Raw genomic sequence first — 15,340 nt, forward strand, 5'->3', positions numbered from 1 at the left:
TGTAATGACCATGGTACAAGACTACAGGTGTGTTAGTGACATTTGTTGATGACACAAGCTAGGAGGCATCAATACTGAGGTGGACCAAGATATAATACAGAAAAAAATAGAATGATCTTGAGGACTGAAGTAATAGAAATGGGATGAAATTCATTAGTATAAAGTGTAAGGTCATACATGGAAGGCTAATAATAAAAATTACTGCTCTAAATTGTCACTTGGAAAAAGACCAAGGAGAAATAAGACTTGGGTATACTATTCTATCACAACATGGCTATGGTCATGTCTATACAGTAAATATAACATTCCTGATAGTAGTGTTCTCGAGCATCTTGATGCTCTGGGCCTCCAAAATCAGAAGCCAGGCAACTGTATTTACATGGTGCTTGAAATTGGTGGCCATTATCCCACTTCGCAAGCTCTCCATGTAAGTGCACTACTTCTGATTTAGGAGGCAGCCTGCCTGGAATACTGGAGCTTAGATCCATAGATTCATAGATTGTTAAGGGCTGGAAGGGACCTTGCAGATCATTGGGTCCAGCCCCCCTGTTCTAGGTAGGAAGACAACTGGGGTCAAGTGATCCCAGCAAGGTGACTGTCCAGTATCCTCTTGAAAACCTTCAGGGTAGGTGACTGCACCACTTCTGGAGGGAGTTTATTCCAGGGTCTGGACACCCTGACTGTGAAGGAGTTTTTCCTCGTGTTAAGCCTGAAGCGGCTTTCCAGGCGTTTGGATCCATTGGTCCTGGTCTTCCTCAGGGGTCCCCTAGTGAACAGTTGTTCACTGAGCTCCTGAGGCACTCCTCTGATATAGTGGTAAGCCGCTATCAAGTCCCCTCTCAACCTTGCCTTAGGGACCTGGACCAGTTCAGCCTCCAGAAGAGAATCTGGTGGCCTGTTACAAACTAGTCAGGGGGGATCAGCAGGCACTGGGGAAGTTCCTGTTTCCCCGAGCACTACCAGGAGTGACCAGGAATAACGGTCACAAGCTGGCAGAGGGTAGATTTAGGCTAGATATCAGGAGGCGCTACTTCACGGTCAAGGCGGCTAGGATCTGGAACCAACTTCCAAGAGAAGTGGTGCTGGCTCCTACCCTGGAGGTCTTTAAGAGGAGGTTAGATGAACACCTTGCTGGGGTCGTTTGACCCCAGTAATCTTTCCTGCCATGGCAGGGGGTCAGACTAGATGATCTACTCAGGTCCCTTCTGACCCTAGAAACTATGAAACTATGACTTTTGGAAGTCTAGGTATATAATGTCTCCCATGACCAGGTGGTAAGAGACATAGAAGGAGGTGAGATTGGTAAGATAAGACCTCCCTGCGACAAAGCCATGCTGGCTATTGTTCAGAATCTTACCTCCCATGAGTATATCGCACATAGATTCTTTAATGAGGTTTTCCAGGATTTTCCCTGGGATGGAGGTTAGGCTGACTGGCCTATAGTTGCCCGGGTCCTCCCTCTTCCCCTTCTTGAAGATGGGCACAATGTTGGCTCTCTTCCAGTCCTCAGTAATTTCCCCTGTGTGCCACAAGTTCTGAAAGAGCTTTGCCAGGGGTTCTACGATGACCTCAGCCAGCTCCTTCAGCATTCTCAGATGGAGTCCATCCAGTCCTGCTGACTTTTAAATGTCTAGCTTTTTTAGTGGTATTGCACCCACTCTGCATTTGCAGTGGGGAGGCTGTCAGTCCTGGTATCCCCCCTATGGGCGTGTCCACACATGCAGATACATGAGCTTGCAGCAGCTCAAATAGAAGCAGTGCAAATTTGAGCCGAGGCTTTTTGCTTCGGTGCTTGTGCTTGGACATGCACTTGTAAAGCAAATTATGCCACTTGGGGCAAAATAACCCTGTCTGACTCCTCCTGGATGTGCAGCCAGAGGGAGCTAGAGCTTGGGGTCACCTGTGCTGTCCCCAGCAGTATAAGAAGCTGCCCTGTCTTGGCCCCAGCAGTACAAAAAGCTGCCCTGGCAAGTAGCTCAGGGCTACTCACTCTCAGGAGCTTCTGGGGCCCAGCCAATTGGTACCTGGGGACACTGCTATTTGTGCTGGCTGGATTGTTGAAGCAGTGTGAGAGTTCCCTGCACCCTTTACCCACTGCAGCAGTCTGGCAGTGGGGGCTGCTGCCTGTCTGTGACTTGCTGTGCACCTGCCAGACCCTGATGGGGACTGCAGAGCCAGTAGAGGCATCTGCCCCTCTGGGCCACTTGCCAGTGGGCTGTGGCTCCAGGGTTGGCCTTTGTGTGGCACTACTGCCATGTGTGTCCCTGCCCAGCCATCTGGGTAGCTGTCTCCCAGAAGATGTTCCCAGTGTGGCGGCCTGCTTTGAACTGTCAAAGCATGTCCTCGTGGCACCAATTGGCCAGGAGGTCAGCCACCTTCAGCTGGGTCCAAGGTGCCAGCTCTGAGCAGGCAGGGTCCTGCCACTGGCCTCCCTAGCAGGAGTTTTGGTGTTCCCTATTGGAAAACTGAAAAATCCCTGATAAAAAAAATCCCAAAGTCACTTTGTAAGATACCCTGAAATCCATGTTCCTACACAATTAAAACAAAAAGACCACTATATATATATGTATGTATGTGTGTATATATATATAGATAGAGAGAGAGATCAGTTGGGCATGTTATCGATATATCTACAGTGTTAAAGCAATTTGGAAGCCTACCAGTGTGTCTATCATCATAATAAAATTAATTCTAAATACCTATGTTTTGCTGCCCCCCAAAGGGGCCACAGCCTCCCACAGGGGTTACAGCCCTCCAACAGGAGCTACAGCACCCCCATGGGGGCCACAGTCCCCACAAAGGTTATAGCTGCCCCCACAAGGGTTACAGCCCCCCCAACCAGGGCCAAATGGCTCCTGCAGGGGCTCCCACCCCCCTGCAGTGCCCCACCCCTGCTTGCTTTCCCAGCCCCCTGGAGTAGTGCCACACCTGGACCATCCCCCCCCCCAGACTCCCCCCACAATAGCTGCCCTGCCTGGCCCCACCCCCTGCTTGCACCCCCTAGCCCTCCAATGACTGCTCCTCTAGCACTTTAAAAAAGGAAAAAATAGCCTCTGCTCACCCCAGTAGCAGGGGCTTGGGAGCTCCGGGGCCTCCTGGCAGAGCCTCCCACCCCAGGCAACAGCCTAGGCTAGGATTGTCACCTGGCCCCCCACTGGCCCAGCGGGGTGGGAGGGTGGATGGTGATACCAACAGGCAGCTGTACTGGTGGTGAGCGCCAGGGTTGTTGTTTTTTTTTAAATTGTGGGGATGCTGGAATTCAGGGGGGCAGGCCTGGCAGCTATTGGGGGGCTGGGGTTCCCCCCCATGGCCCCCTACCCTGCCCCTCCACACTTACCTGCACAGCCAGGTAGTATGCTTCAGCGCCAGGGCCAACTGCAGAGGACCCAGTCTTCTGTTACCTGCCCCTCTTTTTTTTTTTTTTCTCCTTTTTTTTTTTTATAGTGATCTCAAGAATATCCCTCTGGATATCTAGGTGGGCGGGGTCTAATTTCACCCTTGCGCTGCAGGGGAACCATTTTCCGTTCCCACACATTTGAGGCACTGCAAGCCTTATCTCACTTGGCTGTCCTCATGGTCTAGTGAAATACCGAAGCAAGGTGGGCATTCAAGAGTTTAGTGTTTTCCTAAATGTTGGTTACCAGCTGTCCCGGTGTTAAGCAGAAGTAAACAGCAGCTGCCAGGAGCAAAGTTCAAACCCACACAGACATATATCTATTGAATCTGAAGTCTAATGCCTTAACCACTCAGCCATCCTGGCACAGGGTAATACACTTGTTTGAGCATATTGAGCACGAGTTAATAAATAAGCTTGCTTGAGCACATTGTCACAGGGACAGTAAATTTACTGGATGACAACTGGACAGACATTTTCTTTTGATTCAGAAAATGCAGCAACAAGCCTGTGGTGGCTCAGGCCAGAAGCCAGGGGCACTAGAGTATGCCTTTCTGGCACATAGCCAGCATTGGTTGTGTCTGCTTCCTCTTCCTGTTGCCCTTGAGGTCTTTGGGATTTGCAGTCCACAATCACAGCAGCAGGACTCTCCAGGATTGCTCATCACTTCCTCTTCTTGCTTCCAGATGCCTCTGGGATTTTTAGTCCACAGTTGCAGCCAGTAGTAAGTTTCAGTAAGTTTAGCAGCAGGGCAGCTCTGTACTCAGGAGAAGGTGGGTTTAACTCCCCCTCCCCCCCAACCCCAGACCCCAGTTGGGGTTTGCCTGGGGGCAGGGTAGTCCCTGTCTCCTATCCCACTGCAACCCTTCTCTGCTGGAGCAGACAGACACAACAGCCCAGCCCAGGGCTAGAAAGCATGCTGGGATGCTGGGGGACTGTGATTTGATTTGAACCAGGAAGGGGTCTGGGACAGAAGTTTCACAAACCAGTTTGACCCAAATCAGTTACATCTGATACTACTTTCAACCAGGTTTATCTTAAACCAGTCTCAGCCATTTTGAAACTGGCTTAAGTGCACTGAGCTTCTGCTGTGTTACAGGTTTTAACCAGTTTCTGATCACTTAAACTAGCTTATGTGTAACTTCTGTCCCTAGCCATGATGCAGTTGCCAGCAGTAGCAGGGTGTCGTACTAGGTTGAAAATGCCCAGTTGTGGCTAGGTCAGTGGGTTGGACACCAATGAGGACGCAGTGTCTGATTAATATGCAATATTTATTTGGCTTTAACCTATAAAATATTGACAACTCAAGCAAATTATTTCCTATATAATACTAATCTATGACAACACACAGTAATCAAACACTCAAAGCTGAGGAGCGATGTCCATTGGGTCATGAGGTTCGGGTCAAGGCCCCTTGCTTTCAAAACCACGAGTGGTTTTGGTGCAGCTAGCCAGGGCCCTAGTTTCAGACCTGGTCAACGGCTCATATTTCTTAAAAGGTATTTTAACAATCAAAACATAATCAAAATAACTACAAACAACTAAATGGGAAATTATGTCCGTTGAGTCACGGGGTTCAGATCAAGGCCCCATGCTTTCAAGATTGCGGACGACCTTGGTGCGGCTAGCCAAGACCCTAGACCCAGACTTGGTCTACGGCTCATGTCTTTTACAGGAAAGACAGACAAATACAAACATAAATGACTACAGTCTTACATGCACGCTTACCGCTACAGCAAACAAAAGGAGCGGCTTCATGGCTGGGAACATTAGTCTTTTCGCGGAGGCCTCAAGAACGACCCAAGGCAGTACTGGGGGGTGGGGGGCGACCCTGGCGGGTGATCAGTCTGCAGGCCCTTTGACGCTTGAAGTTACAGTTCGAACTTCCCCCGTCAGGGAAGCTCCCAAGCTCAGCTTGCTATGCCTCCCTCTCCTGCCGCAAGCAGCAGAGACTTGGCTTGTCCTAGTGTGCTGGGGCAGGTGCTCCCAGGCTGGGCAGTACTGGGCATGTAGACATGGGGGTTACACACCCTCTTGGGCAGATGTGCAAGGTGTGGTACTAAGTTCTATGGTCAGTGTCTGGGGTAGTGGGGGAGGCACAGCCAGCTCCATCCCTGTCCCGAGGAGGCTAAGACTGTAGTAAGCATTACTGTGAGACTACTCAGAACACATACCAATCTTCAGTATGGCACAGTAATGCTTACTATGGGCTGAGATGCTAATTGTCCCATACAATAAGGGCCTAATAGAGCCACTTTTCTACTTCTTATATTCAAAGTATAATATTCATATATAAAATATTACAGGCAAAAGGACAGAAAGAGAACAGTGGCTAAGGTGACAAAAAACCCTGCCCTGTTGCAGATTAGCAATACAGCACACAGCACATGTGCGCCACATGTGGTTTGCAGTGCCTCAGATGAGTTTGAGGTGCTGCAAACCATGCATGCGCACTTGTGGTGCCCCATATGCCTGTTCATTATGATACAAATTTATAACAGTCTTTAATTATAAGATTACATACTCTTTTTTTTATAGGATCTCTGCCTTGGTGCACAGGATGGATGGTGCTAGGATAATGAAGTTATTTAGTGGGTTCTTTTTTATCCCCCATGTTTTATTTACTGCACATTAATCAAGCCTGTTGTGGAGAGAGAACTATTTATTTCCTACTAGGTATTTATATACTGCTCATCACTGTAGTGCCTGAGCTTCACAAACATCCATTAATTACATTTATTAAATTATCTCCATTCCACTGATACAGCACAAGAATGAAAAAAAAATCCACTAACTTCTGGTATTTCAAGTTGAATAGTTATCACCTAGTATTTTAGAGTATACAGCATTATGCTACCCTTATTCACACCTATCTCCTGTTGATTTTAGCTGCACTTTTGAGAACTCAGACTTTCTACAAATCTGACTGTAGAGTTGTAAGTGAAGTACTAAAAATAAGGGACATAGAGTTAATGACACTTGTGAAAAGTGTGGGTTAAGTGACTTGCTAGCGTCACAGAAGCACTCTTTTGAAGAAACAGACAGAATTGTGAGTAGCAATCAGTTGGTTTACCAGTGAAACAGTCCTTTTTGTTACTGAAGTCTTCTGCCTCACTCACTGCACACCTTCCAAGTTCTGCACCAGATGGGCAGAGATACGAAAGATACTAGCATCCTTTACTATTCAGCCATGATTCACCCCCAAAGCAGGTCTATCCTGTACACTAAGTACAACAGGGATCTTGGGAAAAAGTAGTATGTGATCCTCTAATTAAAGGCTGTATTATAACACATACACACATTTAAAGCTGCCCTGACCATCTTAATTCTGGCATTTCCTAACTTATCAGTGTTTGACTTTACAAATGTAATGATTCTCTTCTAATGTAGTTATAATTAATTTCCTGTAATTTTTAAAAGGAAGCTGAACAAACAGAACTTCTATCATTCAGTGTGATGTGGACATCTACATGCATTGTCAGAAAGGCTGGAGTCCTTTGATCAACCATACAGATTTCTGCAACTTGAGTAATGGAGTAAGTGGTTGCAGCAGCAGGTTGTCAGCCTTTTTGGAGGCAAGCACTAGAAAGGGATGATACACATATGCTTTGCTACTGAGTTTGCTACAGTTACTTTGCTACAGATCTTACAGACAGCAGAGACACAGCAAGGCTTCTTATTCTTATCAGTCTCCACTCTATAGATTTATCATCCCAGTCCTAATATCCTTGCCTAATCAGTCTCTCTCCAGATTTCAGCTGCAGTCTTCTCACTACTTCCAATCTCAGATTCTTTGCCCAGCCGCTCTCCCTTCCTGACTTGACTCCTAATATGTGCATTTCCCCAAACCCTTCGTGATAGACTCCAGCATCTAGTTAGTCCTACATTTCCTGGCCTGATTGATTTTTAGTCCTTGTCTCCCAGATTTTTTCTTTGATCTTTGTTTCCCTCCCCAATGACTCACATATCATTTTTCTCTCCATGGCTCCCACTCCATCTTCTTGTTTTAGTCTTCTCATCCTAGTCCTCCTCAATCCTTGTCTCTCAGTAGTTCTCAGCATCTGTTTCCTACTGACTCCTAATCAAAATTCCCCTCTTCCCTCCTGCCAGTCTCCCTAGCAGGTTCTGCTTTCCTCTCCCTCTGCATTTGATCCAGGTTATTTCCTCCTCCATACTGCCTGGGTGGCATCAGCAACAGCACTAAGAGTATGAGACAAATAGGCTCCTTGCTCTGAGTTCTAGCCCCTTAACTTAGCATAGCTCACAGCATCTTAGAGCAGCAATTAGGGGATAAACTCCTGCTTTGCTCTCTGCAGCCCAGAATTGGAGTGTGCCTGATACAAGTGGAATACTCAAGAAATCAAGCTGAAGAGCTCTAGCAAATCTTTTACAGAGCACATATAAAGAATAATGTTTCACGGGTTGATAGCTGGCCAAATGTAGGTGGATTTCCACAGTGGATTGCAAGAAGCATAAGCCCTGATGGAAAGGCTACCCAATGCCAAATTTCAAATAATTGTTCAAAGTCAGGGAAATATTAGAGTTTCTAAGAAAAGACGGTTGTGAGAATTTTAACATGGGGGGGCATATTTTTCTCTGACTTCTTTTTGCTAGGCAGCTGAACTGGTCTGACTGAAATTTTAAAAAATGTCTAACACCGCATGGAAAATTTCACCTCAAAGTGGTTAGCTTGGTAAATGAATAAGCACCAGAAATATGGGAGCATAAACATGTTTACCAGCTCTGCCTATAGTATCCTGGTCTATTTTTATATATTTTACCTAAAATTCTTTGTGGCATGATCAGTTCTACTATGGTTGTATTAGCATCTGTTTTTATCATAAATTCTTCCAGATTTTCAACTGCTATCCAGTTTCCATTGGGTAGTCAAAATTTACTTTCAGCAACAATCAGAGACCTCTCTACCGAGGAGAAAAAGGGAATTTAAACAATTAAACTAAACCTTTCCTAGCTGTGACCTACTTATTGCAATTACTTCTTGCACTATAGGTATTCTGCAATACTGTATACAAAAGGTTGCAGGTAAGTAGTTCACACACCTAGGAATTTAGACTCATCTTCCTGGAAGAAGATTAAGTGAATACATTATGTAGAGCTGGTGGCAGAAATTCTAACAGAAGTATTTTCATTGGCATTTGCAGACTGGACAAGAGTTGATTCCATTTGGATGAAGTCCCAAAAGCACACTGCCTGGTTTCTTGCAAGTTTGTCTGCTTGCCTCCTTGCCAACCCTGTGAGCTGATTGGGAGGATAACAGAAGCCCTGGGGGCCCTGAGCCCCAAGCTTGCAGTTATCAGCATCCAGGCTCACAGCATTCAAGGGTTTGTAGCTCTAGGGCAGACCATCAGGTAGACTAACCTTAGAGAACCCAAGGCTTTCAAGGTCTGTGTCCCTTTGAGCAGCTTTGCCCTGTGAACTGCCTAGGACAGTGCTTCTCAACTGGGGTGCCATGAAAACCTGTCAGGAGTGCAGCAACACTAGCACGGCTATGGCCATGGAGTGAAATTGCCCTGCACGCCTCTGCTTTAAAGGGGTCATGTTGGAGCCGAGCTAAGTGGCTGAAAGAAAGTCGTGCCTGCTCACATTACGTTGAGGCAAGAGCCCTGTTTCTGCTGAGGCTTTTCCAGTTTGGCTCTGACATTCCTCCTGAGAATGGAGACATACCGGGCAGTTCTACCTGGTGGAGCAGTAGCCTAGAGTTAAATGTTTCTCCACTAGGTAGAACCAGTTTGGGAAGAGCCATAGCAGAAACAGTGCGCCCTAATAATGTAATGCAAGCAGGCCTGGCTTTCTCCTGCAGCTACTTCTCAGATCGGCTGCAACAGGTCTCCCAAAAATTGAGGTGCCTGGGATAGTTCCATCATCCCCATGCCCCTCTGTTTCTGGGAGACACCATGCAGGGTCAGATCAGGAAAGTCTGTGGCAAGGGCACATGCTCCTGCCACAGCTGCTTCTCAGTTTGGCCCTGCAGAAGGCATGCAGTGCAGTGAGGTGAACATAATATAACTGTCTAATCAGTAGCCAACATATTCATTGATAACAATTACAATGTTTATGTTATAATACACACACTCTATTTAAATTAGCTTTTTTTTTTTTTTAAATGGGGTGCTGCTATACCCTGAAAAGTTTTGGAGGAGTGCCTTGAGTCTAAGAAGGTTGAGAAACACTGTCCTAGGACTTGGGGATGGATGCCAGGTCTTTCAGAGTCCAGCACTCAAGAGCAGCATTCCATGTAGACTTCTTAAGTTACAGACTCCTAGGCTTCTGTGTCTCTGAGGCACCAGTGGCACGCAGCCTATCCTGAAGTTGGGGTACCATTCTGTTTCACAGAGAATTTCACCTTTTTTTTTTGCATTGAATAAGAGCAGATTTTGGAATAGTGACTACTTCTGCAGAACAGAATGATCTTTTTCTTCCAGATTCTAACGTTGCATTTTGCAGCCTATGGTGCATATTTTGTAAAGTGTCAAATGATCCTCGACCTGTTTTAGTTCAGTGGATCATTAAGGCATTCTTAGTTTGCAGAACCTGAAAGCATAATGGGAGCACTGCATATGCACACAAAATATATTTGTACATGTGCATACACACACAAGAAATTGAGCTACAGTGTACCTACAAGATACAAACTGAAATGTACTTTGATTTCATACCAGTGACATCATTGTAAATCTGAGTCATTTGTGGTGGTGTAAGCATACAGGTGAGCACATAACAGTACATATAGCATCAGTCAGTTTTTCTGTGTTGCATTTCATCAAACATGGTTAAGCCTTTTGCCCCATTAAATTCACTTGAACGTGTGTGGAATAGAGGGATATTTATAGTACTTTCAATGCCCTGTTAAGTCTTTCTCCTTACAGTGTTGTTTCATTAAAAACTGTTCTTTTTCTCAGCTTCTCTCATTTTCTTTTCAACTTTTTGCTTTTAGATCACCCGTATTTTGTTGGTGTTCAGTTCCATCCAGAATTTTCCTCAAGACCTATGAAGCCCTCGCCTCCATACCTTGGTCTCTTGCTTGCAGCAACTGGGACACTCAGTGCATACTTGCAGCGTGGATGTAAATTGTCTCCAAGGTAGCCTTTTTTGTTTGCTTGCCAAGGTCTAGTAACATTTTCAGCCTGGCTGTTTTTAAGATAAAACTCTAGAAAGGGGAGGAAGTAATTTCATATGCTGTCCTTCCTTCCCAGAATAGAAAAATTGTGATTTTCAGATTGTAAGCAGCAGTGAGTAGATTCTTGTATTTTTTCTCTTCAGAGACTAGTAAGTCTAAGGTCAAGAACAGTATGTACTCTTCAAATGGAAGTAAACACACCTTGACTGGCTGCAATTATAGGAAAATTATTTTTAATCTCATAGGAGCTGTCTGGATCTCTAATTTCACCTTTGTTAATATTGGTATCATAGGGGAAAAGATCTGTTAACAGCTCCCGCAGTTAAATGAGATTCTCACCTAGCTATCTACAAGTGATTGTTTCAGTGTTTTGTTCCAGTGTCTGTAGTTGGCACTGACCAGACAAAGACCCAAATCAAACCCTGGACTAAATATCTCTGAATTTACAGTAGGATTTGAATCCAAGGCTGAATTTAGACAAATCCAGATCCTGGATCCCATAAGCTTCATTTCCATGACAGTAGTTCTTGGGACGTTTCTTGGTTTTAGCAATATTTCTTTAGCTTCTTTCAGTTCATTCCTCTTGGTACAGTGCCCTAACAGAGTGTGATAATAATAAAACAATAATAAATTATTAAGAATGAGGGAGGCTTGCAGAAAATGGGGTAAAATGGTAACATTTTTTAAATGTAGAATTCCAGGATGTCTTACTGCACAGTTTGAAATGCTTTGATGTCCTAAAAGTGAAGTGCACAGCTTGCCAGTTTTGCTTTCTTTGAGCACTGCCACTGTTTCTTATAGTTAACAGCAAATCATTCAGAAGTAAATGCATCTTACCTGTCATAATCCTGGTCATTTGTACAATGTTGTACATAGATGAAAAAACTCCTTCCTGATCTCTTTCAGCCCCAACCTATATTATAAATCATGAGTGAAATAGCTACAAATATTGTTACACAGCAGTCATAATATTATCCAGTCCTTTTCAAAAATCCATCTGATAGCCTACACTCATAGTGCATCACATAAGTCAACTCTTTGTGGCAAAAATGGCTTTATTGGCTATAAATACAATGCCTTTTAATTTCATTAAGTGCCCTTCTATCCTTATATTGAAGAACAGAGTGCAAAAGATGTTTTTATCTTAATGTAGTATGATCTAAAGTAGAAGGTTTATGCCAGTTGGTTAAATTAAGTGAGAAAGGTCTTCGGGCACTAAGACCCAATGTGATCACAGAGAGGGGAGGGAAAGTGCTATTTGCCTATTGCTTTTTCCTTCTGAGAGGTGTGTGGGAGAAGGGTGCTCTCTTTATCCTCACCCATAGCCCACTGGCCTTCCAGCTTGCAGTCCCATTTCCCTTGACCCCCCAGCCATCAGTATACATACTTACTTTTCTGAAATACAAAAGAGAGCTGATGTGCATTTAGTGACTGCTCAGTGTATATTCTCTAAATTTAATTTGTGTTCAGTTAACAGTTAGTTGCTGAGCAGTTAGAAATATTACCGTATGCGTTGGATTACCTGTATTAGAAGTTGCAGCAGCAGCTACATTCCCTTTTTGTGCTCTGGAGAAACAGTGTGTAATATGAAGATGTGATTGCTTTTTGTATCCAGCATTTTTCTTTCTATTTGTGTCTATAAAACAGATTCCAACCAGGAACTGAACATTCAGTAACAAAACTTTTTTTTTAATCACCTCCCCATTACAGTGCAAGAACCCACCTTAGCATCTACCTTGCTGCTTAGTTATGGCAAGCTTTGGTGATAGTATACATACAGCTAGTACCAGAACTTGAAAAAGCAAGCTTACAATAGAAGATAGAACAGGAGAGCCTTAATCCTAAACACGTCTCTGAGCATTGCAGAAGGTTAAAAGCCAGTTTGTGTGCACACGTGTGTCTCCATACATATAGTCCCCAGCGGAATGGACATGATTGCTGACCTGAATTTAAACCCATAAATTTAATGTTTTAATTAAACAAAAGTAATTGTGCGGCTCAGGCACATTGTAACGGCAGTTTAAAATGAATTTGAACCAAGAGGATTACAACTCGGACATCTTCCTTTCAACAATAAAATCTAAGCACAGTTTTTAAGCTCTTTCAGTAGAATTTCTGTTAACTATTTCATGCCTAAGTGGCACTCACTGGCTTTGTAAATGGCATTTTTGGCACTTAGGCAGTGTGGGATTTTGTCACCCCTGCAGCATAGAGGAATTGGTGTCTACATAGCCATTTCATACACCCACTAGGTTGTGCCAGCATATGCTACATATGGAAATTATGACCTTCCACCTCACAAAAGCCAATGGCTAGTGGGTGTTCCAAGGAGGAGAGCAGACCTCTTGTATTTTATTCTCAAAACCCTTGTAGTTGGGGCATTTACCCAGGACCTGGAAGACATACCTTCTAAGGCCCCTTCACTTAGATGTGGTTTGAACTTTTGTTTTTCTGAGTAGAGTGCTCAAACCACCAAGCATAGACCAGACATTGTTCAGGTCCTTTTCCAGCAGAACCTTTGAAACTGGCCTATAAGCAGCCAAAGGAGGAGATACATGGGGGTAGGAGAATAGGAGGAAAAGTGCAGTTTAGAGCAGGGGTGTCAAACTCATCCAATCCATAGTGGTACAGGACAGTTCTATTGGCCAGATTGGGCCCAGATTGGATCCCCTCCCCCAGCATACTTGATTCAGTGGCCACTCCAACCAGCTTTGGACCTGCACTGAGTGCAGCGTGGATCCTGAAATAAGCCCCATGTGCATGCAGTCCAGCCAGCTGGAGTGGCAGCCATGCTGTACCCAGTGGATGTCCAGGCTGTGCCACATGTAATGGCTGCCTCAGCAGCTCCAAGACTGTGCTACAAGCAGCGCTGGCTCCAGCCATTCTGGGGCCCACACTGCACTTGGTGGCTGTGAGTCCTGCATGCAGTGGGGGTCTAAGACCAGCTGGAGCCAACACCTTGTGCAGTGCACCTCACAGAGCAGGCACCACATGGGGCATAGTCCAGCAGAGTGGCCACTGTGTGCAGCACAGCTGCCACTCCAGCTAGACTGTGCTATACCTGGTGCCTATTTTGGTCACTCCAGAATCCATGCCGCATAAGGTCTAGGGCCTAGACCGGTTGGAGCAGCTGCCAGATCAGGTATGTTGTGGTAGAGGGAGGGCCCATGGGCTAGATCCAGCTTTGTGGACTGGGTTCATACAATGGGTGCGTGCCCTGCTCCATGTGAGTATCATTAGACCAAAGGGCAGCACCAGGGGCTGGATGATGGAGGTCTGCAGGCTGGTTCACACTTGCAAGACATTTTGAAATGCGAGGATGCTGAATGTATGAGATGCTCCATCATACTCAATTAATCGAGTCTGCTCCAATATGTTCTAATCGGAACACACTGGAGCACATGTAAAAGTGCCCTGGCTGCCTAAAGGGTAATAGAAATCCATCTCTTGTGTGTAACAGTTCAACAAATACCAGAATTCTGAGAAATATCTGGATGAAGCATTTTCTGTAAAATGTTTTTTCCTCAAAACCGTTTACTTGAACCTGAAAAGTTTCACAGAAACAATCTTTTTGCTAATAAAGTTTCAAAGTCCCAAAGTAATGTGTCTAGTCACTGAGAAAGCCAAATTAAAAAACAGACCTTTTCCATCCGACCACCTCCTGCCAAAGCCTCCAAGGTTCACAGGCTAGATCCAGTGGCTCCTCAGGCTAGATCCATCCCCTGGGCCATAGGATGCTGAACCCTGAGTTTCAGCCCATAGTGCTAAACAGTGAGTTAGAGGAAGCTATTTAGCTCAGTTCTTCATGAGCTCTTTCATACAGAGATATCTTCTACAGCTATGTATATAAAATGATGATAGGAATAATTCCATTTGGAATTGAATGAACAGAACACAAGAAAGTTGGCCAAATTAAACATTAATAGTACAGGAGATGGAAAGGCTACTCTGAAAAGTAGCTTAATGTTCACAAATATTCTCTCCTTAAAAACCAGTAAGATCAGGAAAATAAAAATTGTCACAAATACAATGGATAAAAAGTTATCATTCATTCTATTTTTAATGAAAAGAATCATGAACAAACAGTTTGATCCATCCATTGTAAAAATAAGTTCTGATAAAGAGACAGTAAAGGAGTATTTAAAAATTAGGGAACTATCAATCATGCAGCATGACTACTGCTTGTGATAAGGTATTAAGTCTCCTACTAGATACAGGGGTTTATTTCTGAAATTTTTAAGCTGCTAATAGCAGAAATTTTTTTTGATAATGTTGAAAATTGAAGACAAATGTGATTCTTGACGCTTGCCATGTTACACCCATAACTTCTGTCTTCATAAAGAAGGAAAACTAAATACAAAGTGAACAAATCGCTAACTGCCAGAGGCAAGATTCTCAGCAGCTATAAAATGGTATATATGCATTGACTTCAGAACGGCTATGTCAGTTTCTGCCCTAAATCCTAAAGGGACCATGAGTAGTAAGCTCCATGGCTCTATGAAGAATACATTTCTCCAGGCAAATACTTGATTATAAAGCTGGCAGATGAAGAGGGAACTTTAAGTGTAATGTATGGGATTTTAGAAAAGAATTTTGGTGATAAATCTTATGGCATCTTATATGAAAAAGTAATAAAGATTGGCTTATATATCTGAACAATATCATCAAGATTGTAAAGCCACTGAGGTGCAATAAACCAATAGGAGAAAAAAAGAAGCATAATGTCAAGTTAGAGAAAGTGTTTAATGGGAGTCTACAGGAACCATCAGGCTTCCCCCCTCCAAATCTTAATTAATGGTCAGGAACAA

The 15,340-nt window shown here is 44.3% G+C and overlaps 1 protein-coding gene across 7 annotated transcripts in view; it reads left to right on the top strand.

Moving 5' to 3' along the window:
• Positions 1-15,340, top strand: part of CTPS2 (CTP synthase 2) — a 139,137-nt gene that overhangs the window by 110,699 nt on the left and 13,098 nt on the right. For all 7 annotated transcript variants that reach the window (XM_090063116.1, XM_090063072.1, XM_090063065.1 and 4 more), the window contains one exon: positions 10,350-10,494. In XM_090063116.1, the coding sequence (XP_089919242.1) occupies positions 10,350-10,494 (145 nt within the window). The remainder of the gene's footprint in view (positions 1-10,349; positions 10,495-15,340) is intronic.

This window comes from Crocodylus siamensis, chromosome 1 (assembly GCF_052110815.1).
Source record: "Crocodylus siamensis isolate JL-2025a chromosome 1, ASM5211081v1, whole genome shotgun sequence".
Lineage (NCBI taxonomy): Eukaryota > Metazoa > Chordata > Crocodylia > Crocodylidae > Crocodylus > Crocodylus siamensis.